Source organism: Euleptes europaea, chromosome 1 (assembly GCF_029931775.1).
Source record: "Euleptes europaea isolate rEulEur1 chromosome 1, rEulEur1.hap1, whole genome shotgun sequence".
NCBI lineage: Eukaryota > Metazoa > Chordata > Lepidosauria > Squamata > Sphaerodactylidae > Euleptes > Euleptes europaea.
The window spans coordinates 126,776,315-126,791,032 of NC_079312.1; the positions used below are offsets into that span (position 1 = coordinate 126,776,315).

General features: G+C 44.4%; 1 protein-coding gene across 1 annotated transcript in view; it reads left to right on the forward strand.

Moving 5' to 3' along the window:
* The window catches only part of EVPL (envoplakin), a 53,509-nt gene extending 39,147 nt beyond the window's left edge, over window positions 1–14,362 (forward strand). Inside the window, exons 14-22 of the mRNA XM_056856891.1 lie at window positions 39–220; window positions 641–819; window positions 990–1,128; window positions 3,156–3,349; window positions 5,657–5,807; window positions 6,161–6,244; window positions 6,336–6,446; window positions 7,759–7,851; window positions 10,629–14,362. Of these exons, the coding sequence (XP_056712869.1) occupies window positions 39–220; window positions 641–819; window positions 990–1,128; window positions 3,156–3,349; window positions 5,657–5,807; window positions 6,161–6,244; window positions 6,336–6,446; window positions 7,759–7,851; window positions 10,629–14,072 (4,577 nt within the window). The 3' untranslated portion in view covers window positions 14,073–14,362. The remainder of the gene's footprint in view (window positions 1–38; window positions 221–640; window positions 820–989; window positions 1,129–3,155; window positions 3,350–5,656; window positions 5,808–6,160; window positions 6,245–6,335; window positions 6,447–7,758; window positions 7,852–10,628) is intronic.
* The last annotated feature ends 356 nt before the right edge of the window (window positions 14,363–14,718 follow it).

Genomic DNA, 14,718 nt, shown 5'->3' on the forward strand with positions numbered 1-14,718 from the left:
GTTTTGCTTGCTTTAATCGAAATTAATTGTCGATCCAGTTCCAGTTAGAGGCTCTACCGTGGGTCGAGGTGAACCCCATGCTGACTATCTACTCCACAAACTGGAAAAGATTGATGGCGATTTGGACCAGGTCAAGAAGGAGATATTTGGTCGCCTGAGGTCCCCACTAAACTACAGTGCCCCTGCAGAGGATCTTGTTCAGCGGGTCCGAGACCACGAGGCAAGTGCTGAGAGACGGAGAGCTTGCTCGCTTGGCCGCGATCTCTTTTCTCACACATTTGGTGAAAGATTTTAATGGAAACGGAGCCAAAGTCTGTAGTATTGCCATCTTTGTCCATTGTATTCTATCATTTTATTAATATGATAATAATATGTTGTCACTGTTTTAATTTTGTAAGCCACCCTGGAGGCAGAAAAAGAGCAGATAAGAAATGCCTCAAATGAATAAAAAGCAAATTAGGCCACATAAACTGATATGCTGTTACACACACACCCCACTAGCCCAATGGCTTTGAATCCCCTGTGTGTTGTAGAGACATGTGTCTCCACCCGAGATCAGCCTTGGTCATTTTACAGTTGCCTGTTGCTCTACGTTGAACTTCAGTGCTTGATGTAAACAAAACAAAAAATCTTTTATCAGGGAACAACAAGGAGATTTGAAGACACTGGTGCAGAGAAGGAAGCTGTTCAGAAGGAGTGCGAGACCTATCTTTCTGAGAAGCCAACTAGCACCTCTGCCTCTCAGCTCCCTGTGATGCTGAACAACATAAAGAACAAATACAATGATGTTAAGGTGCTCTCCAGGCTCTACGATGAAAAGTAAGTGACATCAGATCAATAACTGTTAGCAATGAATGGTCAGGCTGTCCGTGATGGGAGGGCAAAAATGCATTGTAGAGGGCTTCCGGCATTTTGACTCCAATAATACGAGTGGAGGAAAACAAGACTGGAGTGAAATTTTGACCTTTGGCTTTACACTGTCTTCTCAGAGCCAAAGCAGGACTGAATCTGGAGAATCAAATAGAGAACACGGACAAGATCGTTAGCACCTTTGAGGCCAAGCTGGCCCATGATGGCACCATCCCAGCTTCGCCCAATGCACTGCCAGATCGGGCCAATGAACTGCAGGTGAGAGTCAGGGGCATAGCTGTGATCAGGAGCTATGGTCTGAGGAGGAACTGTGGCTCAGTGGTAGAACATCTGCTTTGCATGCAGAAGGTCGCAGGTTCAATCTGGCATCTCTAGTTAAAGGATTGGGTAACAGGAGCTGTGAAAGACCATCACCTGAGACCCTGGAGAGCTGGCAGTACTGACGCTGATAAACCAATGGTCTGATTCATTATAAGGCAGCTTTATGTGTTTGCAGAGACACATGGAGCTCATTTGTCCAACCTCATAGTTTTTGTAACAGGATACATGCAATAGTCGATCAGTTCTCAACAATTTTCATTCATAATTCTCCAGGAGAATATCAAATCAATATCATAATGTCAGAAATTACTTTGCAAACTGACTAGTCAAACAGTTGTCCTTGCTCATGAATTCATCTCTTCAGAAACAGAGAGGTGTGATAGGAGAAACATCTTGTATCTCTTCACCTGTAAATCTTGTTTTAACTGAAAATGGAAGAAGAAAAAGAGTTGGTTTTTATATGCCAACTTTCTCTACCACTTAAGGGAGACTCACACCGGCTTACAATCACCTTCCCTTCCCCTCCCCACAACAGAAACCCTGTGAGGTAGGTAGGGCTGAGAGAGCTCTAACAGAGCTGTGACTAGCCCAAGGTAACCCAGCTGGCTTCGTGTGTAGGAGTGGAGAAACAAATCCAGTTCACCAGATTAGCTGCTGCTGCTCATGTGGAAGAGCGGGGAATCAAACCCCATGGAGCACATGGAGGCGAGGAATGGAGCCCAGCACTTCTCCTCTGCCTTTTCTCTCAGTGCTGTGTTACTTTAGTCGTTTTCTCCCTGGCCAGCTCCAATAGCAGAAGTGAGCTATTGGAATGCAGTGATGTAGAAGAGGACAGGGTTTTGCTCGTGTCCCCATGCCCTCTTCGCCACACACACGCTACTTAACATGTAAACAGGAGACGATGGGCAATAAATATGTGAAGATCTTTCAATTATCTCTAGTTTGGCAGATACCCACCCACCCCTTGTCCAATCCAGTTCTCACCTGCCAGGTCTACCAGAGATCACTCAGTCCAACCAGACCCCATTCAAGCATCATTGTTCTTCACCTTCCAGAAATCAGATGTAACCCAGAACCATCGGGCATGAGTTAATTCCAGAGGTCAAAAACATTGCAAAGAGAGCTGAGCCAAACTCAAATGACAGATCTCAAGATATGGAGTGTGCCTATTATATGAGGTGCTTTGGAACACAGGCAGGATAATTCTGCTGCAGTTGTCTTGTTTGTGGACTTCCTAGAGGCACCTGGTTGGCTGCTGTGTGAACAGACTGTTGGACTTGATGGACTTTGGTCTGATCCAGCATGGCCTTTCTGATGTTCTTAGAGGGTTGCATGAAGCCTCCCCAATATGGCTCACTGGTTCTCTTCCACAGATGTTCTTTGTGGCCCGTGACAAAAGTAGGCGGAGCACATCTTGGTCTTAGGGGCAAAATTTGCCAGAACTGTCCCCACTGGAGAGACCTTTGGGGAAGATGACCTTTGGCACAGGGTGCTGAAAAATTTCTAACTTTGCCCGACAGGGCTTGAATGTCTCTCCTGGTTCCTACAGTCTGTTAACTGGACAGACTGCATCCCCTCCAGCAAGCTTTTGCACAACTGCCTTGATGTTCTTCCTTACCCCACTTCTTTCCTGGTCGCACTTCTAAACTTACTCTTCCCATGGGCCTGTCCATGTAACTTTCTCTCCAGTGATACAACCACCTGGATTTGCATCTTTTCCGTTTTTTCCTAAAACTCCCGTGAAACCGTTTCTTTGTCCTCTTTCACACTTGAAAAAAATAATCAGTATTAATGAATATCGGTGCCTTTCCTTTAATTTCTGCTCAGTACAACTAGTCTATCTCAGCCTTTGGGTGGTGCAGGATTGAATACTCCAGGAAGGCAACTGTCCTAGATTATTTTTTTTCACACGAGGGTTTAAATAAAGATTGCTGTTCTGAATCAAGTGTCTCTTCCCTTCGTAGAAACTGAAGCGAGAGTTAGTCAAACATGAAGACAGCTTGTTAAAGCTCAACCGTGGCCTCAAGGACGCCGAGCACAGCTGCAGTGCCGTGCAGAACAACTTCCAAGAGTACTGCCCAGATCTACCAAGGCAAAAGAAGGAGGTCCAGCTCCTTAATGACCGCTATCATGCGGTAGCGGACCAACTGGATCACCGGTAAGAAGCCAAACCCTTTCCACACATGGCCAGTCAGAAAACCTCTTGTTTAAAATGCTTGATTTGGAGCTGTCGGTCTTTCAAGTGATGGCTTCTGAGACCACTTTTCTGTCCAAGATTTCACTGCAATTGTACTGCAGATGTCCCCAAAGGCCACATAATGAAGCTGCCTCTGTATGGAAACATAAGTGAAAGTGTAGGTAGGTCTGGTAGCCATTTTGCTGTTGATGGCCATTTATGCAGAGCTGTTTTCCTCACGGTCACCCTGCCGACTTCTTCGGGGCTTCCTTTTTATTATGCATGCCTTTCCTGTCTGTCAGAGGTCGCCTCGCTCTCCCCGCATGTTTCTTCGCATTTTGCCCATGTTTTCCGGATAGTGTTTTAACCCAGAATCTGGAAAACTCGGGCAAAATGCACGGAAACTCACAGGGAGTGCAAGGCGACCTCTGACAGTTGGGAAAGGCATGCATAATCAAAAGGAAGCCCCCAAGCAGTCGGTGGGGGTGACCACGGGGAAACCAGCCCTGCGTACATGGCCATTGTCTCATCTCCAAATGACCAGCTCATCATTTCCCAGCAGCAAGAGAGTTGTGTCACGCTTCCTAGAGCTAGAGTAAAAGTGGTCCCATCTTGCAGAAGCAGAGATTTGCCTTGTCAACAGAGAAGGGTGAGTGTGCCTTTTACTGCTTGGACAGGGTGGGCCCTGTCCGTCGTGAAGCACTTTTCTATAACAGCAGTACCACTTGAGTTTGTCTGTCACTGCTGAGTGGAGAGAGGTTTTGAAGAGCAACAGACTTGGTGGTGGTGGGAGGGGAGTTCAAAAGGAAAAGCACCCAGTCTTGGTATTACACTGTACATACGCACATACAGAAGGAAACTGGAATGGTCACACTGCACCTAATTCAACACACAATGCAGTCAACTGTTGGTCTGTGGTCATACTGGAAAGTGCTGGATTGGCAGACCGAATGGGAAGACTCAGTAGTGAGAAGTAAACAGATATGTTTAGCCTCCTTTATAAAGTATCAACTGGGATCTCAGAGATGGATGGGGAAACTTTCCTCCTCATTTTCTTTTAGGGGGCACCAGTATATGTTCAACAACATAAAAACAACAGGTGTCACAGTCTCCCCACCTTCAGACGTGCACACTGGCCTGAGATGGGTTATGTCCCTTTAAAGTTTGAAAGGAAAGGAGGGACTAAACTGGCCCAGGTATTACCTGGCCAGCATTGGTCCTGCGGGCAGCTCCATGGCTATGTTGCAGGCCTTCCTCCCAGTTACAGTGCCCCCCACTGGCATCAGAGGTGGTAGAGCCCATCCCAGCAGATGGAAAATGGTAGGCGGGTTCCTGGACTCCTGTGCCTTGCTACAATACATGGACTATTGGTCTGATTCAGCATGGCTATTTTTATGTTCTTACATAGTACTCAACTAGGATTGTCAGGTCCCTTTATGCCACCGGCTGGAGGTTTTTGGGACGGAGTTTGAAAAGGGTGGGGTTTGGGGAAGGGAAGGACTTCAATACCATAGAGTCCAATTGTCAGAGCAGCCATTTTCTCCAGGGGAACTGATCTGTCGGCTGGAGATCAGTTGTAATAGCGGGAGATCTCCTGTGATACAGTAAACAAGGGTTCGTGGGGGGAGAGAGAGACCTGAGATCGTTATTCAAGAAAACAGTTTATTCTGGCAGCTGCGACCCAGAGCACTCTACCGAGTAAAAATCTCTGAGCCCCGATCATACTGAGGAAGGGATATTTATCCAAATTCAAGATATGACAACCCATCAACATTCAGGGTAGCGTTGATAACACTCCAGACATAGAGGTGGCGCAGTACAGTTCAGTTCTATCCAGTTCTTGTTATGGTTTACTGTAACCCTCCATGACTCTTGCCCCAGTTACTAGCTCACAGACACACAGGGAGATTCTGCCCAGCAACAAGCTATTCCCTGGCTGTCCTAATACATATTACAGAAAGGAAAAGAGATTATTACAAATTGCTAAATCAGTGGAGCTTCCATAGTCAGTGGAAGTCTACCTGCTGTCACACCTGCTACTACCTGGCAGTTGGCAACCATACTTTTAGCCTATGCCACTAATCTACCCAACCAACTACTTTTGGGAAATAATCTGATCCATAGAGTCAGGGAATCTAATCCACAGAGCTGGATAGTCAAATAGCATTGATGGGTGGATCCTTCCCACACACTGGGCCATAAAAATAAATACACCACAACACATCATGCAACCCTATGCTCAACCAAGAGGTTTCTTTTATTAATCTGTGTCTTCCACTTTATGTGCAGGGAGAAGACGCTCCGGAATACCAGCCTCACCTACCAGCAGTTCCAAAATGCCAATGAGAACTTGATGTTCTGGCTCAACAATCTGCCCACGTATCAGGTCAAGACCACAGATGGGCCGAGTCAAATCAACTACAAGCTGCAGGCCCAGAAGGTGAGCACTGTGATTTCTTCAGCTAAGGAGTGGGAAGAAAGGCTCCTGCCATGCTTCTCATGTGCGGGACTTAATAAAATGAAGTGATGAAAATAGGATATGGAACGAGATAGAATGGAAAGCAGTTCTGCAAGTGTAAACTATCTTGGGGCGAGTTCTTTATTCAGTGGCTGCAATATCAAGCAATGAGTGCATGTGTGAAGAAGCCATATCAAAAAGCAGGATCGCAGCCCCTTTGGAGCATGCCCTTTTTTAATTTGTAGACTATCAGGTACTCTGCTGCTGCTTTATAGAGAAATGATACTGTACCCTGCTGGATTTTATCCTAACTTTGATTGTTTGTTTTTCTGTAGAGACTGGCAGATGAAATACAGAGCAAAGAATCTGCTAAGAATTCTGTGGTCAACTTATCCCAGAATGTGCAGTCGATTCTCAATGTATGTTTTCAGATTTTCTGCTTATTTTCCACTTCCAGAGGGTGAACCAGCCTATTCTCCTTTGACTCTTTTATTTATTTATTTTAAACAGGATTACGAAATACAGGCAGGAAAATATCGATCATCCCTGGACCCTGCTTTGACTGCTTACTCCGCTAAGCGTCTCCGGGTAACTCCACTTCAGGAGAGCATCCAGATGCAGGTGAGAGCTTGAGAGCTTGAGTACAGGTTGACTATTTGTGTTTATTCCGTTTAACCAGAATTTAGGCTTTCAAAGCACCTTACAAAATATAAAAATAGTGTTATTAAAGATAGTAGTTTAAGAACATTTTAAAAAACCAAAATCTGACAAAGCAAGCATCAGACGTCACTTATAAAATGCTGAATGAGCTCATCCATTAAACTGAAGCTCTTCCTTTGGAGTGGATGCCATAGATAATTACCACTACCCGATATCACAGAACTGGCTAACAATTATCTGGTTCAGGGTTCCCAACCTCTTTCAGCCTGCACCTTTAAACCTTTGGAATTCAGACACAGGGAGGTGGGCACAACCACAAAATGGCTGCCACAGGAGGCTGAGCCAGCCATAAAATGGCTGCCACAGGAGGTGGAGCCAACCACAAAACGTCAGGAAGTGAGGTTATGCATAACTCTAATAGTAACAGTTTAACATTTCCAGCAGATGCTCTGCTTAATAGGATGCCTTTTAAAAGGAACATGTTGTTTAAAAAAAAAATTCTTGTAAACGTAAAGATTACCTTCAGTCATGCAGTGAAGATCACTGTGCTGAAAGCAATTTTTAAAAAATCTGCTCAGCCAATCCGATCTCCAGTGGCCAATCAGAAGCTCTGTTGGGCAAAAGCCCCACCTGGCACCACCCACTTTCTAAAAACACTTGGCAGGTACCAGAAAAAGTGTCCACAGGTGCCACTTTGGGGGATCCTGATCTCGTTCATCTTCTTCCTGAAATACCCAAACTTTTCAGTCACACATATCACCCCCCACTATTCTTTGTTACAAACAGAGAACAGGAATGATCAAGGGACACTTTGGGGGTTACTGCATTATGTATTCCCAGCGATGTATTAAGAGTTTGAAAATGTTATAAAAAACATCGCTTTAAAAGGGTTTTTGGATGCCACGGCTAAAAAATGGTTGGAAGACGTCTTCACAGCTAAAGGGGCCAAACAAAGTGCGAACAGTATTTTTTATAACAGTTTCAAACTCTTAATACATCGCTGGGAATACCTAGTGCGGTAACAGACTTTGTTGTGCACCCATAGGGCACAGATTGACAAAGCACATTCAGATGGCTTAAGGCAAGCAAGACACATTCCTGCTGGTAATGTCCCCCACTCCTGGTCCACACTTGCCTTTTGCCCACAGAGCTGAATTTGTTCAGTGCCGTAACACAACAGATTTCAATAGCTTGATGTAGAAGGGAAATGGCAAGGTGCCATTGGAGGAAGCACCATGATGCCTAAATGATGTTTTGGCCCAATTTGCTTTAGGAAAATGAGGTGACAAAGCTCTACACGGAGGCGGCGGCTGAAAATAAACAACAGATCAACCGGCTGGAATTTGCCAAGAAAGTTATGGACAAGGTACTTGTGAATCTTGCTTGTTTATTATTTAGATGCCTGCCTTTCTCCCAGGCATGCTGGGACCCAAAGTGGGTAATAATAATACAAAGACAATATAAACAATTTAATAAAAAGCAACACATTAAACACAGAAACTAAAACAACTTATGCCCCAACTAGCAGGGTTGTCCTCCCCTCCCCCGGTCTAGATTTAGGCTGTCCCCAAAACTCTCTGGAACAGTTGTTTAACAGCTTTGCTAGAAAGCCAGAAGGGTAGGATTTTCCCCGACCTCTTCCAGGAGGCTGTTCCAGAGGCATGGGACAGGCACTGAAAATCCCAAGCCCAGACCAGGCCAGAACATGCCTTAGACTAGGGGTGTCAAACATAAGTACCAGGGCCCAGATCTGGCCCCTTGACAGCTTTTATGCAGGCCGCAAGCCAGCTAAGGCAGGCACCTCCCCGGACCTGAGGTGTCAATGCTCAAAGACTATTAAATAAAAGAAAATACTGTAAGAGTGTTATTGTGTTAAGCATGTTTGTATTTTAAGTAAAAAATATCATTAATTGGCTTTGCCTGCGTGGTGTAGTGGTTAAGAGCGGTGGTGTGGAGCAGTGGACTCTAATCTGGAGAACTGGGTTTGATTCCTCACTCCTCCACGAGTGGCAGACTCTAATCTGGTGAACCGGGTTGGTTTCCCCACTTCTACACATGAAGCCAGCTGGGTGTGACCTTGGGCTACTCACAGCTCTCTTACAGCTCTCTCAGCCCCACCTACCTCCCAGGGTGACTGTTGTGGGAAGGGAAGGTGATTGTAAGCCAGTTTGATTCTTCCTTAAGTTGTAGAGAAAGTCGGCATATAAATACCAACTCTTCTTCTTCTATAAAGTTTGCATCTATGGTAATTGACATGAAATTTTATAGTACACATGGTCCGGCCTGACAAAGTGACATTTATGTCATATCCAGCCCTCATAACAAATGAGTTCGACCCCCCTGCCTTAGACAACAGAGCTTGCTGGGTAGATCACAGCTGCTGCACAGGAACTTGCAGCAAGTGGTCCTTCTTCAAGTATGTGGGCAGGTAGGTCAGGAAGGGCTTTAAAGTTTGAGCACCGACACCCTGAACTGGGCCCGGAAACTAATCGGCAGCCAGCAAAGTAGCATGGTTCCATCGGCTAGCCCCAGATTACAGATGAGCTACAGCATTTTGCACCAGCTGCCGCTTCTGGATCATCTTCAAGGGCAGCCCCACGTATAACGTATTACTGTAATCTAGCCTCAAGATTACTAAAGCATGGATCAGCACATCTTCACAGCTGTAAAAGTTACTGAGCTCACAGTCTTCAGAAACATATTAGTAAATGGCTTAGCTACAGTTTATCCTATTGCCATAAGAACATAAGAAAGGCCATGCTGGTTCAGACCAAGGCCTATCAAGTCCAGCAGTCTGTTCACACAGTGGCCAACCAGGTGCCTCTAGGAAGCCCACAAACAAGACGACAGCAGCAGCATTGTCCTGCCTGTGTTCCACAGCGCCTAATATATTCTGCATGCTCCTCTGAACCTGGAGAGAATAGGTATGCATCACGACTACTATCCATTTTCAGTAGCAGCCATTAATAGCCCTATCCTCCATGAACATGTCCACTCCCCTCTGAAAGCCTTCCAAGTTGGCAGCCATCACCACATCCTGATGCAGAGAGTTCCACAATTTAACTATGCATTGTGTGAAGAAATACTGCCTTTTATCTGTTTTGAATCTCTCCAGCTTCAGCAGATGACCCTGTGTTCTAGTATTATGAGAGAGGGATATAATATTATGCCATATAATATTAGGTGTTTAGTCAAACATTTTGGATGCTCTTCCTTTTTTTCTGTTAGATTAATGTTTAATGGGACTGAAAGAGATTGTAAAATATAAGCACATAAGGACAAAACCTATTAAAAAAGAGAAGTATTGAGATGGAATTTTTTCTTATGGAGAGAGGAGAAACATGATTCTATTGTGTCTACAATTCATGATTAAGAATTCATCTGAGTTGAGGATGAATGATCAAGTTAAGCACAATTGTCATTCATTACAAAATGAACATTATAAATGTATCTTTACTTTGATACTGGAAGGTGAATTTGGATGCCCTTCCATGCCATTTGTAAGTGTCACAATGATTATAGTATTTATATTTTTTCTTAAGTATTGAAAGGCTTTCAAACATTTTCCCAGCAATTCTTCAACAGCTGTGTAAGGGAGACCAGTACTGTTACCCACTTATACAAACTTGGGGAGCTGGGGCAGTAGCTTATCTAAAATTAATTCATGACCGAAAATTAGTAATTCACAGCTCTTTCTCTTTATCACTGAATTTCTTCTCTAGACAACTGAAATATTACTGCATATCCAAATAACCAGTTGTATAAAACATTGGGAAAGAGCCCCGTGGTGCAGAGTGGTAAGCTGCAGTACTGCAGTCAAAGTTCTGCTCACGACCTGAGTTCGATCCCAACAGAAGTCGGTTTCAGGTAGCCGGCTCAAGGTTGACTCATCCTTCCATCCTTCCGAGGTTCGGTAAAATGAGTACCCAGCTTGCTGGGGGTAAAGTGTAGATGACTGGGGAAGGCAATGGCAAACCAACCTGTAAACATAGTCTTGATGTGACGTCAACATATGGGTCAGTAATGACCCGGCGCTTGCACAGGGAACTACCTTTACCTTTATAAAAATTAGCATTGGGATAATTTTCATGGCAGAATGTTTCCTCCCCTTTCTAAAGCTGCTTATGCCTTTTCCTTCTGCAGAAAGAAGTAAACGAGGCAGTGCAGGTGATACATGAACAAACCCAGCAGTCTGAAAACGCAGCCAAGTCACAGAAAGAATCATACACCCTTAAATCTCAGCTGGAAGAGGAAAGGAGCAAGAAAGCCAGGGCTCAGCAGGAGCTGGAAGAACAGAGGAACAAACTTCTGACACTGAAGACCCAGCGGCCCATTGAAAGAGTAGAGGAGAAAGAAGTGATGGAGTATTACAGAGATCCCACTCTGGAGAGCAACCTGTCTAAAATATCTCAGCAAATTGAGGATGAGAATAAGAAGAGAAAGAGCCTGCAGGCAGAAATTGAGATGATGAACCATAAGGTCCTTCAAATGGAGAAAGACAGGAAAGTTGTGAAAGCCCAGCTACTTACCAAAGAGATTACTAAAATAGAGAAAGATCCAAGCCTAGATGCCCAAGCAGCCCATCTTAGAGAAGAAATCAGGCGTCTCAGAGAGAATTTAACTTCTTCCTCTGAACTTGAGCAACTCAGGAAAGAGCTGCGGTTTCTGGAGCAAAAACAGCCCAACATTCGAGAGAAAGTGGTGGTAAAAGAGGTGGTCAAGCTGGAAAAGGACCCAGAGATGCTAAAATCAGTCAGGACATTGCAGATGCAAATTGATGAAGACAGTTTCAAGAGAAAGTCTGTGGAAGAGACAATAGGGAAAATGAAAAGCAGAATTGAAGAGCTTGAAAAGCTGATTGAAACAGCGGAACCTAAAGTCATTGTAAAGGAGGTGAAGCAAGTGGAACAAGACCCAGAGCTTCTGAAGGAGTCTTCCAAGCTTCAGACTCTAATTGAAGAGGAGAGGAACAAGAACTTGGTACTAGCAAAAGAACTAACAGACCTTCTGAGCATGCACAGCACTGTGAAGTGGCAAAAGCCTAAGGTGGAGGTTAAAGAAATAATAAACGAGATCTTCCGGCTTGACCCAGAGACAGAAGAGGAGATTGCACGTTTGAAAAAGGAACTCCAAGAAGTTACAAGGAAAAGAAAAAGGGTTGACCAAGAGGTGGACACATCCTTATCTGAGCTCAATGTTCTCCGGTCTCAGAAACCGACAGTGGAGTTTAAAGAGGTCATCCAAGAGGTGGTGAAGATGGAAAAGAGCCCTGAGATTTTGAGAGAAATAGATCTATTGAAACAACAATTGAATGATTTTGTGAATACAAATGGAAGGATCCAGGAACAGTTGATCAGGATTCAGGGAGAACGGGATGAGTGGAAGAGGGAAAAATCAAAGGTTGAAACCAAGCTGGTTACTAAGGAGGTTGTACGATATGAGAACGACCCTCTGTTAGAGAAAGAAGCTGAACGTTTCCGCCAGGAAGTACGTATTGCATCACAAAAGAGAAGATCAACTGAAGATGCCATTTATGACCTACAGAATAAGTACATGCTCCTGGAAAGGAGAAAGCCTGAGGAAAAAATTGTGGTCCAAGAGGTAGTAGTTATGCAGAAAGATCCAAAGCTCCGAGATGAGCATAGCAGAATGAGTAGAAGCCTGGATGATGAAGTGAGCAATCGCAGACGGCTGGAACGTGAAGTCCAACAGCTTCGGGCAGCAGTGGAAGAGGAGGAAAAGTTGCTTAACTTCCAAGAAGATAGAAACAAACGGCTTGCTTTGGAAAAGGAAATGCGGCAGATCACGTTGAGAATAAAGGAAATTGAGGAAAGTCCTACCCCAGTTCAAGAGACAATAATCATGGAGGAAATGGTCAAGTTAGAGAAAGATCCAGTTCTTGAGCAGTCTACTACCAACCTGCGAATAGATTTGGATAATGAGAAGGCTGAAGTGTTGAACCTACAGAGGGAGTGCAAGAATCTAGAATGCCAGATTGATGCTCTACAAAAAAAGAAGTCCCAGGAAAAGACCATCTACAAGGAAGTAATCAGAGTAGAAAAAGATAGGGTATTAGAAAATGAACGAACCCGTCTTTGGGATCTGTTGAGTAGGGAGCGATCTACCCGACAAAATGCTGAAGAAGATATCAGGCGTCTCATGGAGAAAATTGAGAGAGCAGAAGGCATGAAGAGGACATGGTCCAGAGAAGAAATTGAGCTCCAGAAAACACAAAATGTGATAATGCAAGAAAAAGATGATATTGAGAATGAATTAATGGAACTAGAAAGGCAGAAGCAACAGAAAATCCTCTTCCTTAGAGAGCAGACAAAGCTTTTGAGTCAGAGGACGGAGAATGACAGACAAAAAAAGATGCAACTTGGTCAAGAACTTTCTCTCCTTGAATCAAACATACTCAGAGAGAAGGACCTGATTTATGAAAAAGAGAGGACTATCCGTGAACTCCAATCCAGAGTCAACAGAGAAGAACTGAACCAAGAGACCAGGATGAGAGAGACCAATCTTTCAACAAAGATCTCCATTCTGGATCCAGAGACTGGCAAGGACATATCACCCTACGAGGCCTACAAGAGAGGTATGATAGACAGGAGCCAATATATACATCTGCAAGAACTAGAGTGTGACTGGGAGGAAATTACAACCCTCGGGCCCATAGGAGATATGTCTGTCCTCCTTGACAAGAAGAGTGGAAAGCAGTACTCGATCGATGATGCCTTGCGATTTAGAAGGATTACAAAGGAAGAATTCCAGCTCTACAGGGAAGGCAAGCTCCCCATCTCTGAGTTTGCTCTGCTGGTAGCAGGAGAAACTAAGCAGACTTCATCCCTGTCTATTGGCTCAATAATCTCGAAGTCTCCAATTACATCCCCCTCTTTCCAACAAAAACAGGACTTCTTTTCTCATCCACAAATGCCTTTCTGTGATGATACTTTCCCCATCGCTGGGGTGTATGACATAACCACTGACAACAAATACAATATCAAATCTGCTCTTAACAAGAAGCTGGTGGACCCAATGACAGCTCAAAAGCTTTTCGAAGCACAAGCAGCTACTGGAGGCATTGTTGATCTTATCTCACGAGATCGTTACTCTGTCCATAAAGCCATAGATAGAGGGCTGATTGACGACACTTACATGCAGAGGCTGCTGAATGCCCAGAAGGCATTCACAGGGATTGAAGATCCAGTCACCAAAAAAAGATTGTCCGTAGGAGAGGCAGTTCAGAAAGGGTGGATGACCGTAGACAATGCCTTTCCATACCTGCAGGTACAGCATCTGACTGGAGGGCTAATAGATCCCAAGAAAACTGGTCGTATCCCAGTGGCAGAGGCTGTCCAGACAGGTATGCTTAGCAGTGATCTGGCCATGATGCTGCAAGACGAATCTAATTATGAAAAGGATCTTGTCGACCCTATCGTCAAAGAAAAAATTCATTACGAGGAAGCTATGGCTCGTTGCCGGAAAGATCCTCTAAGCGGGCTCCTCCTCCTGCAGGCTGCCTCTGATGGGTACCAATCGTATCAGTCAGCAAACCGTTCGCCCACCTTGCCCCGGTATAGGCATTGAGGCAAGCACTGTACCCTTCAGTTTCCACATTTCCTCAGGTGCTTTAAATCCTCAGCAGAGTTCATACACTGTCCATAGGCAAACAGTGTACCTGGTACTTGTGGCTGGGAGTGTGCTGTACTAGATAGCTAGTCCTGTTTCCTTATACCAAGGCAGCAATGCATTTCAAGGAGAAGCTGGCATTCCTGAAGGTAGAAGGGTTCTAATGCAGTATACTGTAGGACAGCAACCGAATAAATAAGCTTGGGGAACTTTTTACTCTATGTCTTTGTATCAAGGTGCTTTGAGTTCAATTGTTGTCATGCATGCAATAAATTTTTTAAAGATTTAAGACTCCATTAGTTGTCTTTAAAACTGGGGACACTTCAAGTCAGGACCCCAACGGTGATGCAAGGTGTAGAAGTAAGCTTATATCTGAACTGAACTAAAGAGTAATAGGGAAAAATATTTTTTTTAAAAAACCAACAGTGAGAGAGGTTACATGGAAACTCCTAAACAAAAGCTGAATGTGATCTGAAGTTTCATAGGCAATCCGAGACAGTACAGCAAGCTTTAGAATGTCAGCAAGACCTCTGTGTAGCAAGTACAGCACTCACACTTGCATACTTCCTGTAACAATGAGGGTTAGCAACTTGCTTTAGAATGA